The sequence below is a fragment of the Diorhabda sublineata genome, chromosome 10 (genome assembly GCF_026230105.1).
Source record: "Diorhabda sublineata isolate icDioSubl1.1 chromosome 10, icDioSubl1.1, whole genome shotgun sequence".
Classification (NCBI taxonomy): Eukaryota; Metazoa; Arthropoda; class Insecta; order Coleoptera; family Chrysomelidae; genus Diorhabda; species Diorhabda sublineata.
The window spans coordinates 15,417,152-15,435,042 of NC_079483.1; the positions used below are offsets into that span (position 1 = coordinate 15,417,152).

At 29.0% G+C, this 17,891-nt stretch overlaps 3 protein-coding genes across 3 annotated transcripts; 2 read left to right on the forward strand and 1 right to left on the reverse strand.

Annotated features, from left to right (window-relative positions):
* The first annotated feature begins 918 nt into the window (after nucleotides 1–918).
* Nucleotides 919–6,233, forward strand: LOC130449656 (post-GPI attachment to proteins factor 2-like). Its single transcript, XM_056787605.1, has 5 exons — nucleotides 919–1,270; nucleotides 1,322–1,483; nucleotides 1,647–1,752; nucleotides 3,123–3,344; nucleotides 3,397–6,233. Exons 1-5 carry the CDS (start codon nucleotides 1,100–1,102, stop codon nucleotides 3,540–3,542), a joined length of 807 nt encoding a protein of 268 aa, XP_056643583.1. The 5' UTR covers nucleotides 919–1,099; the 3' UTR covers nucleotides 3,543–6,233.
* A 99-nt stretch (nucleotides 6,234–6,332) lies between these two features.
* LOC130449655 (surfeit locus protein 6 homolog) lies at nucleotides 6,333–9,869 on the reverse strand. The gene is made up of 2 exons (XM_056787604.1): nucleotides 9,656–9,869; nucleotides 6,333–8,700 (listed from the first exon to the last, which is right to left on the reverse strand). The coding sequence occupies exons 1-2, from the start codon at nucleotides 9,762–9,764 to the stop codon at nucleotides 7,922–7,924; spliced, it is 888 nt and encodes a 295-aa protein (XP_056643582.1). The 5' UTR covers nucleotides 9,765–9,869; the 3' UTR covers nucleotides 6,333–7,921.
* A 279-nt stretch (nucleotides 9,870–10,148) lies between these two features.
* Nucleotides 10,149–17,466, forward strand: LOC130449654 (alcohol dehydrogenase class-3). Its single transcript, XM_056787603.1, has 7 exons — nucleotides 10,149–10,665; nucleotides 11,753–11,996; nucleotides 12,058–12,278; nucleotides 14,117–14,333; nucleotides 14,430–14,696; nucleotides 15,151–15,289; nucleotides 17,374–17,466. Exons 1-7 carry the CDS (start codon nucleotides 10,648–10,650, stop codon nucleotides 17,414–17,416), a joined length of 1,149 nt encoding a protein of 382 aa, XP_056643581.1. The 5' UTR covers nucleotides 10,149–10,647; the 3' UTR covers nucleotides 17,417–17,466.
* The last annotated feature ends 425 nt before the right edge of the window (nucleotides 17,467–17,891 follow it).

Below are 17,891 nucleotides of genomic sequence, written 5' to 3' on the forward strand. Positions count from 1 at the left end.
GTATGCAATACATCATATGTTAATGCCTTCAATCAATGTTGTAACTATTCTGAGGACTATCAAATTAGGAAACACTCGTTTTCTAAGTGTTTAATTATAATTAACAATGTTTCAATCAGAATTAACAGGAGTTTGCTCGTTTTATCAAAATGTCAATTGTCACATGAGTCGAAAAAAGGTCTTTAAACACGAATCGCATACAATATTTTTTCCACTATCGAAAACTTTATCAAAATACCGAAGTTTACTGGAAATTTTCTTCACCTAGTGAGTTTAATTTTTAATTAGAAGAAACTATAAGGCTTTTAATTATTCCTTATAAAATATATTATATGTCTATTAATATTTTGAACATTTTAATAAAGATTAGAACAAATTAACAAAACAACAGATGAATTCAATTATTAACAATACCAATATTAAAGGTACTCTTTGTGAAATCATAAATTTATCAACTCTTCCCTACGGCATTCTTGAATTCGATCTAAAAATAATTATTACTATATAAGTAGAAAAATATAAAATGGTATAAGCGCGACTTGAACCTGGGACCTCCCACATGTGAACCTCGTACTATAGCCACTAGGACCATAGACCTTAATAAAAATTTCTTTACGCACTTCACGCACGGTAGTAGAAAAAGCTTTTTTTTTCATCGGCAATATGTTACTTTACGCATAAATAACTTTTCTCTCATATTTTTCATTTGTAAAGTCACGAAGATAACCTATACATACGAAAATTTTTATCATTGTTCGGGCACACTCGAGTAGATTCCAAAAACTCTATTTTTTAATCACCTTCTTGAAATCTACCCAACGCTACATTTTCACGAAACCGTGCTTGTACAAAATTCAAATTTCGTTCAATTTTCAAAAGTGTTGAGGGAGCGGTAACTGCATACCACATATAATGGATGACCATTGATTTAGAAGAAGTAGACGTCGCGTCGGTGCATTGAATTTGAAAATGGAGTTGTAAATTTTTTTATTATGTGTAAATACAAGAAACTTTTTAGATATAATGTAGCTCGAAATCGGCATATTCAAACCTAACATGTATTAACATAGATTGGATGGATTAATTTAATAAAATAGAAATGACTTCCGAATTAGAACCTAGAAAAGAGGAGCGTTTTCTTGTTCACTACCGTCTTAGTTTCAAGCAAGTTTGTCTCGTAACAGTTTCATTTCCCTTTTTAGCACTGATTATTTGTTTTATTAGTGCATATATTTTTCAATATGATGATATACATGAAACTCATTGTCGGGTAAGTCGTTACTTGAAATTGAAAAAATTAGTTATCAATTTCTAATTTTAGGTCTTCAATATCGTACCATCGATAAGTGCGATTACTGGAATTAGTCCCCAACGTTATATCTGGAGAATCAGTATTGCCTTTCATGTAGGACCAAGATTAATAATTTCAGCTGTGTATCGGGCATATCATCTAACTTTAATCAATCCGTTGGCTCAAAATGAAGTACGAATATTTTTATAACTAAGTATAACTCAATTATTTCAGCTACTTGCTTAAGAATAAAAAAGTTTATATGTACTGTTACATATTTCCCAAAATTTGAATATAATGTATTGTTCATTTCACTAATTATTTGCTTCGCATATTATTTTCTATACATTTTTAGGTTCAACTGAAAGCACAATTTTGGTTAAATATGGCTTTTTGGACAAATGTGATTGAAACTGGAGCTCTCTGTGGCGTTACTTATATATCTAACAGGGAAAATTACGGTAAGTTTTATGTATTTCTAATTTATATTTCAAATAATTATATAATATCAGATATCAATTCAAAATAAATTTTAAGAGTCTGGTTGATATGAAAAGTATCATTTAAGAATTTTCTTGTAACTTTCTCATATTTTGCTTTACTTCTACTCCAAGAGCTTTCAACAGGTTAAATCTGGCAGTTTCTTCATAATTTCTACATTTTTATAAGCACAAGTTCCCTATATCTGAATGCAGGTACTTGTACATTAATTTAGCATCAACTAGACATATTTAGATAATGCTGCAACCTCAATCCAATCCAAAAAAATAAAAGTAGTAGTAGTCTGATGTTTCATCTGTGAACTTAAACTGATAACGGCTGAGCTGCAAAAGAAAAATAATTGAAAAAAGTAAAAAGGAGTTTGTGCTCTTACATAACATAAAAAAACAGAATCCGTGTTTTTAAAAGACAACTGGATAAAAATTTGATATTCTAATCTCTCAGTTCCCCCAAAATAACAAATGAAAATTATCTAAAAAGAAATGCAAATGTTCTTCAATTATTTAGAGTAATAAAAAACTATACAACTGAAAAACAGAAAATAAGAGCATAGGCAACATAAAAAATATATGGGCTTATATGCAGACTACCTAGGTCCATAGCCTTGTAATTTCTCTCCACTTCTTTCAGTACCTCGCTTTTTCTCTCCAGCTCTGGATGTTTTTTCTCTAAGGTCTTCTTCCACTACTTTCCTCCACTGTTTTTTGATCTACCTCTTTTCCTCTGGTATTTTCCATGCAACTCCTTTCAAGAGTCTGTCTACTTCCTCAAATTCTATCAATTTCTCATCATGTTTATGTACTTTGAAATTGTTGCTTCCACATTTATTCTTTATTACCAGCATAAGCTAAGCAATGGTAACTTCGGTTAAATATCATACCTTTTTCTTTTTCTTGTTATTGATTTTTACTGTAGTGGCTCTGACGTCTAATGTCATCTTTACTAGCAGGCAACATAAAATAGGAATTTTCAATTTAGAAAATTTTGTAAGCAACATTTGAGATGGTAAGAATTGATAAAAATTTTTTTGAAAATCCCTACTATGCACTTTATAGAAATATTTCATATTTTAATCATCTTATCAAATGAATTAATTTGAAGCTGAAAACTGATTTGTAGCGATTTGAAGCAATGCTTTATATTTAAAAATGAAATGAAGCAATTAGTTGAATAATTGTTATAAGAGTCTTTCATAGACAATTAGTATGTTGTCACGAATCCTCTAAACAATTAAGAATGTTTCCAGGTTCTCTGGAAGAAAATAGAAAATTAATATTACCAAGATTACCTACTAAATGTAAGCATATTATCTTTTTTTTGTTTTAAATAGCTATACATGAAAAATTCTTCATAATATTCATGGTAAGCAGCCTCGTACATATGTTAGCTTGTATAAAAGGTATAAAAGCTGTGGGAGTGACAAGGAACAAAACTGATGATGATTTGACAAAATGTCTACAACTTAAACAAAATCTTTTAAACATTTCTTTATTAATGACAGTCGGACTTATTGGATTTTTTCTAGAACACAGACTACTATGTCATAGAATGGGTAAGTGTATACAATAATTTTGGTTTTTTGATAATATACGTTGAATTTTTAGCTTTCAGTATGTTTGCTCTGTGCGAGTACATCATAGCATTTGCCAACATGGCTTTTCACGTAACAATAATAATGGATTTTCCAACAGAACATTTCATGGTTGCAACAAAATTGAATAACCAACAAGAAGATGCGAAAAGTCTCTAAAATTAGCAATACACACAAAAGGTTGAACTTTTCACTAATCATTTGTACTTGGAATCATTTTGAAAAAATGTCGATTCATTTTTTGAAATATGATAATAAAAATTGGACAACTACAACTGAAGAGTGTTATTACTTAGATCAATACAAACAAGTATAAATGGATATAGAGAGAGTAGGATCTTCCTGCTACTAAATGAAGAAACCTAACTAGAGGAGATGCTATAGTTGTCCCAGGAATATAAATATAGAGTATTAACTGGAGACAATAATATCAATAACATTAACAGGCAGTATACTGCAAACTACTATATTTTGAAAAAAAAACCATCCAGATGGATGTGTAACAAAAATTAGTGAAAAGCACTGTATTTATTCAATAACTGCTTCCATATGTAGACTGATCTAATCAAGAAATTAGATAACAACTAGATATAATTTCAATTGACAAATGTTTAAATATGACTGAGGCTGTTCTTCTACATCTAGTAACACTTTTTCATCACATTCGAAGCTTTCTAGAATTTTTGGTCTTTCCAGTTTGATATGAACAGGTAACCTGTGCTAGACTTGAAGAACCAATTTATAAGTTGAATGTAATGGTACCAGAAATTCCAACTGAAGTTTTAGTGATTTGATAATATATTAAAACACAAAATATTACAGATTAAACATAGAAAAACAGCTGCCAATCAACAATAGTTGTTTAAATATTGCACAGCACGGTTTTTAATGCATATTTTTCTCAGTATTATTCGAGAAAAAGTGTTTAAAGTTTTTAATTCTATTCAAATTTAAAATTAAAAAAAGTTTGTAGGTAATACAGATATTTGGAACTTTCTACTATTCTACTGACAAAGAAAAGTTTCCTGCGAAAAATATTTTTTTAAATTCTAGTTTCACATGCTTTTTTAGCAAATTAGTCATTATAATAATACTAAAATTCCGTTATCATTGTTTTTTCCCATTAAAAAATCATTTTGACATAGTATTCGAAATGTGTGACAGAGGGGTTTCACATACAAATATGATGTGTCTCTCTGTGCCGCTTAACATTACAATTTGATCTTTCTCAAAATCAATCAAAGAGAAACTTTCAATATAAAATTCTTTATTGAATTTACGAAAGATTCTCATTAAAATGGTGTACACCATAAGTGGGGAGCCTCTTTAGTATTAGAGGCCGCTTAAGCTGATTGCCTATGAAAATGATTTTTGTGAAATTATTATAGTTTTGTATAGGTTTAATCAATTTATTGCATTATATAGAATAAATAAAATGAAAAATCGCAAAATTACAGTATAAAATATTTTTTGAATCTCTTAGTGATTTTTTTGACTTTGTTTTTTATTTGAAAGTAATTGCATATTTGGATCAAGTTTTGTAACAAGTAGCTTTAATTGATCCTCTGAATGTATAGGGTGTGAAACACAAGATTGTTGATTTTTGGATTATATAGGGTGTACCAATTTTTCAGTATCGACATAAACTTTGGAATTTTGAATGGAACACCCTATATTTTATTGCGTTTTTTCATTTAGTGGTAAAAATTTCATGATTCCGACATATTTGATTCCCGCACGGTTTAGTAAATATTCAAGGTTATATAGATTTTGGAAAATTCTTGTATTTGCATAATTCCACAAAATAAAAATGACGCTAACTGGTATCATTTCCAAAATGAATTTATAAACACAAAACTCAGGTTTACTGAATACCCCATACTGGGCATCTTTCTTTTAATTGTATGAGATTGAATTTTGTAAATAAAATCTCATTTCACATTTTATAAAAAACCATATACTTTTATTTTTTTTACAAAATCTAAAAATTTATCACTTAGATTGTCGATAGAAAAGTAGAATGCTTCATTTGCATTTTTTGATAATAAAGTTTGCACATGTATTTCCGGTAGAAATAGACATTCTTTAGAATCTCTGAAAAAGTAATGTGATATTCCTAATATTTCCTGTAAATGAAAATTGTTCATCTCATGCCAAATATGATTACAAATTCTTAACTATATCTCCATTTTTTTTTCGGTTCATGTTTCCAGGATTGTATTCTCATATATACTAAGCGGTCCATTCATAAATTTACCTAAGCAGTACCTATATCAGTATTATTAATTTGAATCAAATATTTGTTCTTTAATAAATGTGATAATAAACAGTAGTGTTGAAACTTTCCAAAACACAATGTACAGTTTCGATTTCCTGAGTTACTTTATAATTTATAAAATTTTGAAAAGTTCCTATATGTAACCAATGTCATGCTAAACGCACTGTGTACTACTATTACATAAACATAATTAAGACTGTCTGATCCTTCGAGCATTCAATGGGTCGTTAGTTCACATCCGGCTCGAAGGACCAGGTGTTGTAGTAGTAATCAGTATGTTAATTACCAACGTTTTCAGAAATTTTAACTTAGTAGCAGTTTTATCATAGAAAAATAATGTAAGCACAAAGTTACTTAATTATCATACACAGAATTTTTACTATTGTTAAAAATATTTGTTTTTCAGTATAAACTAATTATTTTTTATTAAACACTGGAATATAAAAATTGACTTCTTAATTTATAATAAAAACTGAAATTTTATTTCAAATTTCATTTTTTATATCATAGAAATTGTTTCTTGTATTTCTGGTCATTTTTGTAGTAAAAGTAATAAATTAGAATTATTAGTAGTAAGTTTTTCTCATCCTTATGGTCCAAGTCAACTTTCTAGTTTTCCTTACAATTAATACAAATTTTATTTTGATATTGGATTTGAACAAAAATTATATTATCACTATTCATATTTAACCTGATACATGTGTAGAGTAGATTTTTTAATTCACTTACTTCGTCAAGGCCTAGTATTGCCAAATGGCCACAGTAAATATATAATTTTACAGCGCGAATTTCAAAAAAACTTAGGAAAGATTGGATATATGGCAGCATATATATTTACTTGGATGTATATTATGTCTGATGAGTAGTCATAAGGCACGCAAAGTTTCGATTTAAAATAATAGACAATTTTTTCACATTTTTCTTTTCAGGCGCTCTCTTCTTTAGAGGAAGCTCTTCAAATTGTATATTCTGATGAGTTACCAGTGGACTCAATAGACATTGAACCCCCGACCCAAGTTCTCTTACTGATGAAGAATTGTGGGATGAAGATTACAAGGATTGTAAAATAGATATGCTTCCTAGTCGCCAATTAGCAGTTGACATAGAATTGGTCCTACTGAAGAAGATATGAATTAGTGGGAACTAAAACGTCCTCTAAATGCTTCCAATTCTTCATCAATTGTAAGATATTCGTTTGGAGTGTAGACCTCTAAGCAATTTTCCACAAAAAGGTCAAATATTGCTCTTATAGGGGCAAACGTTTCCTTTCCTCTCGGCGTTGTTATCAAATCGTAAACATTGAAGTAATAAGCTGAACCTCTTTTGGCACATTGTTGCTCTGTAAATATAAACTCCCAAGCCATCAGTGGACCATACATCGTCTAAATTTTGCCTCCCCTAGCAGAGCTTTCAGTTCATCTAAAGTCATATTCTTTAGAAAATGAATAATTGTATTTTCAGATCTTGTTATTACCTTAAGTTTTTGTATTTCTTAAGCCATATATGCCAATAAAATCATTATCGTGTTCCTCAGATTCATGTATATCATCTTCATTTATTTCTTGTTCAGTGTCTGAGCCTGCAGATCTCACTTACATAGTCTTCTGCTCTGAGCCCGATTCTATGTTTGAACAAGGTTCTGTTTCCTCCCATAACTTCAATAGACGCTTTTGTTCCTCTTCATTAGACATACTGAATAAAATAAATAGAAGATATGGTGGGGTATGACACCAAACTATTTATAAACACTAAACGTACCGTGGGGTGTGAGGTGGAGCCGGTAATAAACATGCATATATATTACGACAGTTCACTGTATACTGAAATAAGCACGTTGCTGCACATAGACAAGACTAAAACGAAGATACTCGACAACTTGCGAAGCTTGTGTATGTTAGCCCATTGATATAGCATTTTAAAGTTAATTGGAGTATGCCAGGTTAAAACTAAATTCGTTTGCTGTTGTCATAGGGAAATAGTTCCTGGAATGGTTATTCTTCAAAGCAATAGTAATCATTTCTAATCTCATGAAAGTAAATTAACTGGACAGTATTTTTTTATTTTTTCTGTACCATATCAGAGGACTTCTCAGATATAGTGTTAAATGATATTATCAGTTCATTGGGTATTTGGAAATATGGAAATTGAATGAGGTGAATATAAGATAAATATAACAAATTATTTATATCAACATATAAAAAAATTCATATGAAAAATACTAATAATTAGAATTGAAAAAAATCAACATTGGTGAGACATTTTAGAAACCAGCAATAACTTTTCCTTTTTTTACAGCCTTTTGAAGTTTTTTGTTCTTCTTTTCCTTTTTCCTCTTTTGAATATTTTCTGTTCTCTTCATTTGTTTTTCTTTCTTAGCTTTTTCTACTTTTTCTATTCTTTTTTCCCATTTCTTTTTACTGGACCTTTGTTTTTGTTCTTGTTTTTTGACACTTTTTATTAATAAATGCGGATCATCTTTGACTTTCTGACCTTCAGCTTTTGCTAAAGCATTTTTCCATTGCGATTTCTCCTTAATTTCTATTGCCTTTTCAGCATCACCACTTTCTTTCAATTTCTGTATAGTTTCATTTTCGTTTTCTAATTTCTTAAGCAACTTTTTTGGATCTTTTTCTTGTTTGGGTTTTTTATGCTTACCAAGATTATCAAAATCGAATTTTGAAAATACAATTTTATCCTCTTTATTAAAAATTGGTTTCTTTGGGTTATGTTCTAACGTGGGTTTTTTTTCTTCTGTATCACCTTCTTCACTTTTTACTTCTACTTTTAATGCTTGTTTAGCAGCTCTTTGTAATTTCTTCTCAGCATTCCTTTGATCCTGCTGGGATTTCTTCTTTAATCGATTCTTTAAACCTTTTTTTGTTAATTTTTCCTTATATGTTTGTTTCTTCTTGCCTCTTATAGCATCTAATCTTTGTTGAAGTTCAATCAGTGACTTAGCTCTCGATGTTTTATTTTGAGCTGATTTGAAAGGCAATTTTGAATTTGTATCTAAATCTTCATCGTCACTTATTCCAAAATCTGAAAAACATAATTCTCGTTAAATAATAAATAATTACTATAAGTAAATACACACAACAGAAAAGACAAAAGAAGAAGTATTATATACTTTTATGAAAGAAGTATAATATGTAATTACAAATACTTTTTATGTATATATAAATATTAATATTGACAAAAGATTATGGACAGTCACACTCTTCAGAGGAGATGATGTGATATAATATTTGTCAAAAGTAATTTAAAGAACTGCACATATTTTCAAAATTATTTCAGAAACTAATAGTAGAAATAATTTATATTGATATATAAATATTTGTGTATAGTATAGTAAAATATTTAATATTAGGTTAATATCAGAGACCAAGAAAAGAAATAATAGAGAACTAGTAGAACTAAGAATTTCCAGAAATTAATTCTAATTATCCATATTTACTTTACCATGTTCTAAAAGAAAAACGAAAAAATGGTGGAAATTAATAAGAGCAGTAGAAGCATTAATTTATACTTCATAAAACCTTGATGACAGTATAATTAGAAACCGAAAAACTAAACAGAATCCAGCATATAAAGAAGTCTTAAACAATTATGTTGAAAAAAATTAATGATAATGAAGGTTGTAACAAAATAATACCTAAAATGTTGCAATGAAATATCATGCAACATTTAATACTTTCTTACTCTAATTATTTTTTTAAAGAATTTTTGAGAGTATTCTAGAAAATATTTAGAAATAAAAATTTAAGAGAATTCACAGGAGTCCAAAATGGGTTCAGAAGGTAATGAAGTGCTCAACATCATGAGTCTACAATATAATAATTTTGAGATAAAATAGTTTATTTTGTTTACAGGACTTAAACTGGAAACGAACTCCATTGAAATTTTTTAATATAATGTTTTAATTGCGTAAAATATTGTTAGAAAATAATATTTATGGGTTAAACATTTTGACAAGATTGATAATATATTTCTCTACCTTTTCTTTCTGGAATACAAGATTTTTTCAATAAGTCTGTTATGAAGTTGTTTTCAATTTTTAAGCACTGTTCCAAACTTTTAATGTCCATATTGTCTTTTAATTGCATTTTAAATTACATATAACAACCGTTAAATTATAAAAATATAACCTAATAATTTAACACATGTACGTAAAGTGCGTTCATCTAAAATGTAAGAGTGGAGTTTGTTTCGTAATGAACTCGCAGAGATCATAGATCAACCGTATCAGAGAGACTACTATTACGTTCGTCAGTGTATGTTTGTAAGCGTCACTACACAGATAACTTATAATTTATTTATGGTACTCCCTTTACAGTGCGACAGAATATCTAGTACATTTTATGCTAGATTCACAAAAAACTTAAACATTTATTCGATAATCATAACATGGAATACTGGGAAGAATAATAGAAAAAGTAATTATAATTAAGATACTATTGCGTCCCACACTGTATGTATGTAAGTAGTACTACACATAGACAAATGATACTTTATTTATGGTACTGTCTATAAGATACGACAAAATATCTGGCGTATTGATTTTGTTACTTTACATAGACAATTTTAAAAGATTATAGAGATAAGTGGAAAATGAGTTTTTTGGTCATATTCAAATATTACGCATTAATTTATATTGAATTGGTCGTGCATCCATCAAATCTCATAAATTTCAATTAAAATAACTGCCCTAGCACAAATAATTAATGCCCGTCTATGAGTTTCTAGAAAATTCTTAGCCTCACGTTTACAAAATCAAATAATTTAAAATACAAACTATTTTATGATAAAAGTTCAGTTCAGAGGTCGACCTTCAAGGTTATAAAAAGCGATAAGTGATTAATCAAAATTGAATATTTTATACTGTTATTTTTATCTTGCAATTTTACTCTACTTTTATATTAGTAGTGCAAGAAGCAAGTCGTCGATTAATTTTCCAGTGTAAGATATACAAGTATTAACTGTTAGAAAATGAGCACCACAGGAAAGGTAAATGAATTAATGTTAATTGTAACTTTATAGTAACATAACCCATAATTTGTTTTTCACATTTTAATTAATACATTGTACATTGTTTGAATATTAGTAAAATGTATCGTATAATTAAAAGCTAACGAGTCTTTACAAAGAGATTACATTTTAACTTCCTAACCTATTCACGTTAAAAACGGGTTTATCAAAAAAATTGTTTTTGAAAGTCAAATTTGCTTTGAATGATATTGCCTAATTCATTATATCATCCAATTATCAGTCTTATAATTTATTACGTAACTCTTACAATGTCACACTTTGTAGTAAGCAGCAAGTATATCCTGAATGACTATTATAATTCCAAATTTATTAAGTTGGATTCATAAACATACATAAATAAAGGGACTTTATTTTGGAACATATTATAGAAACTGGCAGAGATTTTGGCAGTTTCAGATTGAATAAAAATAATAAATATCAACGGTAGTTTGTACTGCCTTTTTTTGAAGATTTAGAAAGGAAAATTTGTTATGATGCAAACAAAAAACTCACTAGAAATCTATTTACGTCAATAATGAATTAAAGTTATAAAAAATATTGTTGAGTAATAACACAAATTAATGAAGATTAATATGATGAAAAGGATGTTTCTATTTTGTATGGGTTCCAATTTAAATATAGTTCCTTGCTTTCAAGGCTTTAACTATTGTAATTTTCTCCCCTACACTTTCGACTGGGCTTTTCCTAAAAACAGGGTTTATCTCTATGCAAATTCAGTTTTCTTTTCAAAGATAGTTGTGAATCAGCTACAATTTCTCCAGATATTATATTATTACATTACCAATATTGCTCATAATCTATTTTCTGAAGATGATAGTACATAAAAATAACTACAGTAAAATCTCTATAATTCAAAAGTAAAGGGAAATGCAAAAAAATTGGAATTAACGAGTTTTTGACAGAACAAGAACTTCCAGATACATGATTGTACAAGTCTAAATAATTCGACATACTGAGTATTTAGAGATTCAGAGGAAGGAAATGATATTTTTTTTCGATTTAACAAGGCTTAATTGTACAGATTCCACTGTATATTATTTTGAAGGTCATAAAATGTAAAGCTGCAGTTGCTTGGGGTCCCAAAGAATTACTTAAAATTGAAACAATTGAAGTTGATCCACCAAAGGCACATGAAGTGAGAATCAAGATCATATACACTGCTGTTTGCCATACTGACTCATACACTCTTAGTGGACAAGATCCAGAGGGTCTTTTCCCAGTTGTTCTTGGTCATGAAGGAGCTGGAATTGTTGAAAGTGTTGGTGAAGGTGTTACTAACCTCAAGCCAGGTAAAACAATTATTCTAATTTAACATTAATCAATCAATGCTTGGATTATTTTGTTTTCTAGGTGATCATGTGATTCCTTTATATGTTCCTCAATGTGGAGAATGTAAATTTTGCAAATCACCAAAGACAAATTTATGCCAGAAAATTCGTGTAACTCAAGGGCAAGGTAAAATGCCCGATGGTACTTCTAGATTTAGGTGTAAAGGGAAAGAGTTATATCACTTCATGGGCTGCTCAACTTTCAGTGAATATACAGTTGTAGCAGATATTTCAGTTACAAAGGTGATAATATTTTAATTATAAATAACATATCAACTTCTATTGTGTTTCAAATTAATTTGATCTACTAAGTTAATTCAGTGTAAAAATATATCTCACCACAGCTCTAATCGTGTCATAAGTAAAAAAAATTGAAAGTCTCCTTTACTTTACAATTTGTGCTAGAAAACTTGAAAATCTTATCTCTCATAATGTCCCTTAAATAGTTACTATTGTGGTAACTCTCAGTTTTCGAGAACCCATCTGAAAAATGGAAAATAAAGTTACAATTAATTTCAAACGCTTATTACTCGATAATTTCTTTTTTTGACTTTTGAGTGGAGGATATCTACTTCTCTCATATAGGTAAAACCAAGCAAAGTGTGTCAAAAAAAAGGTCAATAATTTTATGAAAAACACATTAAAAAGCTAAAACACTGAATTATCTCCTTCAAATTACTGCATTTATTCCAATATTGAATATATGACTGGAAACATTTGTGGAAAGCTTTTTTCCAATGGCTTCCATCTGCTGTATTGTGTGGTTCTCATTGTTTGGAATGGTGTCAAAATGTTTCCCTTTTAGTGCATTCTTTTATCTCCAACAAGGGCAGAAGCCACATGGTGTTATATCTGTGAGAAAGGCAGATGAGGGCAAACTTGCTAATTGAAAGCAACGTGTGAAGAAGGAAAAACTGTTGGCATGTTTGAACAAACAAGTTTGTCTACCTGTGAAGCATTTTCATCTGTTTTTAATTCCAAATGACGTTTTAACTCTTTCTCGTCCCTAACTGACTCTTTTCCACTCTTAAATTGCTTATACCAATTGTAAACAATTCATAATCAAAGTTACAATATCACTATATACAGATTTTAATATATATTTCGTTAGCTTTTGTGACACTTTTTCTCAACTAGAAACCAAATTTGAAGTATTGTTCAAGATCTGCAAACATATTTCACTAAAGTGGCTGTAGTAGCAGGGTGACAGACTGTAACGGGTGCAAATTTGTCATTGCTTGTTCTAACACAAAAAGGTCTGAATATAGTTGAAATATATGCGGCATAAGTAATTCACTCTTTTTTTTATCATACTTCATATCTATTTCTAGTTCGTTTGAACTACTTAGTTAATTCCAGGGTAAAATATTGATAAACTTAATTGATTTGAGTTCAATCTCCTCAAGTTATTTTAAATAATTGTTGATTTAATTTTCTATTTCAGATTTTTTATCACATTTCATTTTTACTATTATTTGGTTTCAACTTCATTTGAATTACTTAGTTAATTCGAGGTAAATATTGGAAAACTGAGTTGATTTAAATTTAGACTCTTAACTAACTCAATTTAAGTATATTGGCTGGTTTAATTTTCTATTTGATTTTTTTAAATTAAACCTTATATCCACTTCTATTTTCTTTTAAGTTTATTTGAACTACTTAGGTAATTCTAGGTAAACTATTGAAACACTGAGTTGATTTAAAATCTTAACTAAGTCAGTTTTTACTTAATGACAGGTTTAATTTTCTATTTAAGATTTTTTTAAATTAAACTTTATATATCCTTCTATTTTGTTTCAAGTTTGAACTACTCAGTTATTTCAGGATAAAATATCTGAATTGATTTGAAATCAAACTCTTTACTAGGTCATTTTAAGTAATAGCTGGTTTTATTGTCTATTTCAGATTTTTTTTAATTAAATGTTATATCTACATATATTTTGTTTCAAATTCATTTGCACTACTCAGTTGATTCAAGGTGAAATTTTATATCTACTTCTATTTTCTTCCATTAATTTCGGGGTAAAATATTTAAAACTGAATTCATTTTAAGTAATGGCTTATTTAATTTTCTATTTAAGATTGATGCAGCTGCACCATTGGATAAGGTATGTTTATTAGGTTGTGGAGTACCTACAGGTTATGGTGCTGCCCTCAATACTGCTAAAGTAGAAAAAGGAAGTACTTGTGCGGTTTGGGGGTTGGGTGCGGTAGGTCTAGCTGTTGGATTAGGATGCCAAGCTGCTGGTGCATCAAGAGTAATTGGAATAGATTTAAATCCAGCTAAATTTGAAATAGGTAATCTGATTATATATATTTTAAAAAACTGTTTATGTCTGTAACTAATTTCGTTAATCCATCATACTTGAATATTGAAACTGTTGTTGTTTCTAGCTAAAAACTTTGGTTTCACTGAATTCATCAACCCAAAAGACTATGAAAAACCTATAACAGAAGTTCTGGTGGAACTAACTGATGGTGGTTTGGATTATACTTTTGAATGTATTGGAAACATTCATACAATGCGTGCTGCTCTAGAGTCGAGTCATAAAGGATGGGGTGTTTCTACCATAGTAGGAGTAGCTGGTGCAGGACAAGAAATTAGCACTAGACCTTTCCAACTCGTTACTGGACGTGTGTGGAAAGGAACTGCTTTCGGAGGTAAATTTTTGTAAATAAGTTTTGTATAGATGTTTAAATGTTTCATCTTTGATTTACTATATTATTTTATAATAAATAGTAGGTAGTAAGTTTAGCAACTTTTTTAGTCCTATTTGGTATGCTCTCAGGTGTTCTGCTATGAGGACTTCAAGTTTGAGTGGAGGTGTTTTTTCCTCTTTCAAAATTTTTATTTTTATACTGCTGTGTCACCTTATATACACGACAGTAACATTATACCTTCTATTTTTTGTGCTAAACAGCTGTTTTCATAAAAACATTAGAACTACCCTCATTGACTTGCTCTCCTGGTGTCCATAATGATAGGGCTAATAAAATTACCACCTGGTATTAGTTTAATTTGTTTTATTAGGCCTGTCTAAGAATTTTCACTTAGAATATATTAGGATATGTATTAGACAAAAATATTATGTGTATAAGTAAATGTTATTTTTAGGATGGAAAAGTCGTGATAGCGTACCTAAACTTGTAGATGAATATTTGACCAAAAAATTGAAATTGGATGAATTTATTTCTCATTCCTTGAAATTTGAACAAATCAATGACGCTTTTCATCTAATGCACAAAGGAGAAAGGTAAATTGAGTTTCATTTTGGATTTTTTTAGAAATTGTTTTTATAATATAAAAACAAGTTTATGTATTTTTTCATGAAAATTGTTGGGTTTGGTAAGGCGCTCATTACATTAAAATATAATCTACATACAAGAAGAGAAACGTTTTTAATTTTTGTGAAGAATACCAAAAACTGAATGCGTTTTAAATTTTCCACAAACGGTATCATGTTTTTGTCAATTTGGTTGGTGATAAAGAACTGAAATATACTTTTTAATGCAATGAAAAGATGGAGAAATGCTACAAGTAATTCAAAAATGATAAATACTGGGATTAATTAGTAAATATATGAAAAGGAAAAGAGGGAATACTAAAAAAAGCTTCCAACAGCAGGATTTATAGGAGTTGATAATTCAATAACAAGAAGAAAGAGAATGAATCAGTAGCGACAATAATAAAAGAAGAACCAAATAAAGAAAACTGCACTATAAATAATTGGAAAAGATGAAATGGGGATAAAGATCCCATTCCACCTATAAACAAACGAGGAAGATTGGACAAGATATATAAATAAAATTGTAAACAATACACTAAATGACACATAAGTAGAAAACATCTTCACAATATGGGATATTCACACAGATAAATAAAGGTAAAAATAACCGACATATACAATGGAATTTGTATTGTGGTAGTTGACCTATAAAGGTTTTCAATAGTATTCAAAAAGAAATATTTCAAAAATGAATAGTCAGTAAATTACTAATAAATATAATTCAAATTATAAATGAGAAAGTAGCGTACAAAAAATAGTTTAATAATTGATAAAGGAATTAGAATCATTGTTTGAAATAAACAAGTAGATAAGGACTAAAGGAAAACACACATCAGATGCAAATCTTAGGTATTAATAATATATAAAATGGAACAATCACAGTGACGAAGCTAGAGGAAAAATTAGAAATAAATTGAAAGTAGCGTAGCTCAAACTACTGAAATAGTAATGCATAGTGATAATGAAGAACCTATTAGTCAAGGTGATATGGGAAACTGAAATAAATAAGATTTGAAGAATACTAACTAAGAAATGGAATGTAGAAATACCAGCTAATTGGAAAGAAGTATATTATTACACACTGTTTACTTCTACACGAAAATTCACAATTACACTATCTGGCGTGTGTTGCGATAAAGAAGGTATCACCTCTAGATATTGAAGGTAAACCTTTACCTTTTACAACTTAGTTTGGTAGAAGAGGGCTGTAATTCAGAAAAACTAGGCAAAAAAATTGTATCAATTACTAAAGAATTATCATCGCTAGACCTTCTGTTGGAGTTTTAAGCAGATTAGTAAGCAACTAAGTATGATTTATTGTACAGATTTTTTTGTTAATAATTTTTCTTTTTTTCAATCACCGTAAAACCGTACTGATATTTCATTCCCTATCGAAGCATATTGCAAATGTTATAGCAAATCGAATGGGCTATGAAAAGAGTGAGGTTGGCAGATTGAATTAGAATAACATCAGAATTCAAAAAGTTTTATAAATTTGGGTTGTTAATACATGATTGAAACCTCGGTGTGTTACAATGTGCATATCAAATAGAAGCTTATTAGTTTGATTTGTTGATAATTTATATTTAAAATGAAACATTTAATAAAAACTTTATTACTTTTATAATGCAAATATTTTGACTAGAATCTGTCATTAGATAAAAAATAGTGAAACTAGTCGAGTAGAACTTCATCTAAAAATGAAAACTATCACTTTTTTTGAAAATTATTAAATATCAAAATGAGATAACTTATTTTAGATGTATTTTTTTATGAAGCATTATAAATAGTTCTATATTATGTTTAGTTAACAAACAGAAACCCAGCATTAGAAAATATTTTCACACATACTCATATTTTTTAGAGTAAACGTTAAAAGTCGGTTATATCAATTATAACAGGTAACTAAGATATTTGCTATTGAAACAGTCATTTATATCTGAACTACATTGAGCAACCCAATTCTTGAAATTTAGGAAAACTTATTAAAACTGTTGAATTTAGTCTAATTATGGAAATAGTAATGTTTATTCATTGTTTTCTTTTTTCAGCATCCGCTCAGTCCTTGCACTTACACCAAGCAGCAGCCTCTAAAAATATATTTTTTATATTGTTTTTCAATAATAAAAATTGTTTTGAATGGTCATTTTATTTAATTTCATACTCTTATATGCGCTTAAACAACATTATATACGGGGCGGATTTAGAATTTTAGCGCTCCTAAGCCCAATAATTTTTTCTGCTCCTTTAGTCTGGTTAATGTTATTTTCGTAGAAACCATAACTCAAAAATTATTACCATTTATATGTTTATTGCTAGAATACTGCCCTAGTATCAGTTTTATCATTTTTTGAGAAATTTACTTGGTTTTGGGCTTAACAAAATGCTGTCTTAAAACAATTGGCAATTTTATGTCTTAAATAGTGAGCTCACATACGTGGGACTGACACAAAACAATCCAACCCGCAGAGCATTTCCGTTACAAAGCATGGCTATTGCTGCTGCTATTTCCAATTTAAGGTCCACAAACAAGAACTCAGTACAATATGTGATTTTAAGTTATATTTGA

Bases quoted from the DNA above. Each gene is read 5' to 3' on its own strand.
- LOC130449656 (XM_056787605.1), top strand. From the start codon at position 1,100: ATGACTTCCGAATTAGAACCTAGAAAAGAGGAGCGTTTTCTTGTTCAC. The intron at 1,484-1,646 runs GTACGAATATTT...ATACATTTTTAG, and splicing joins ATCCGTTGGCTCAAAATGAA to GTTCAACTGAAAGCACAATT. The intron at 3,345-3,396 runs GTAAGTGTATAC...TTGAATTTTTAG, and splicing joins ACTACTATGTCATAGAATGG to CTTTCAGTATGTTTGCTCTG.
- LOC130449655 (XM_056787604.1), bottom strand. From the start codon at position 9,764: ATGCAATTAAAAGACAATATGGACATTAAAAGTTTGGAACAGTGCTTA. The intron at 8,701-9,655 runs GTAGAGAAATAT...TATGTTTTTCAG, and splicing joins TTGTATTCCAGAAAGAAAAG to ATTTTGGAATAAGTGACGAT.
- LOC130449654 (XM_056787603.1), top strand. The intron at 11,997-12,057 runs GTAAAACAATTA...TTTGTTTTCTAG, and splicing joins TGTTACTAACCTCAAGCCAG to GTGATCATGTGATTCCTTTA. The intron at 12,279-14,116 runs GTGATAATATTT...TTTCTATTTAAG, and splicing joins CAGATATTTCAGTTACAAAG to ATTGATGCAGCTGCACCATT.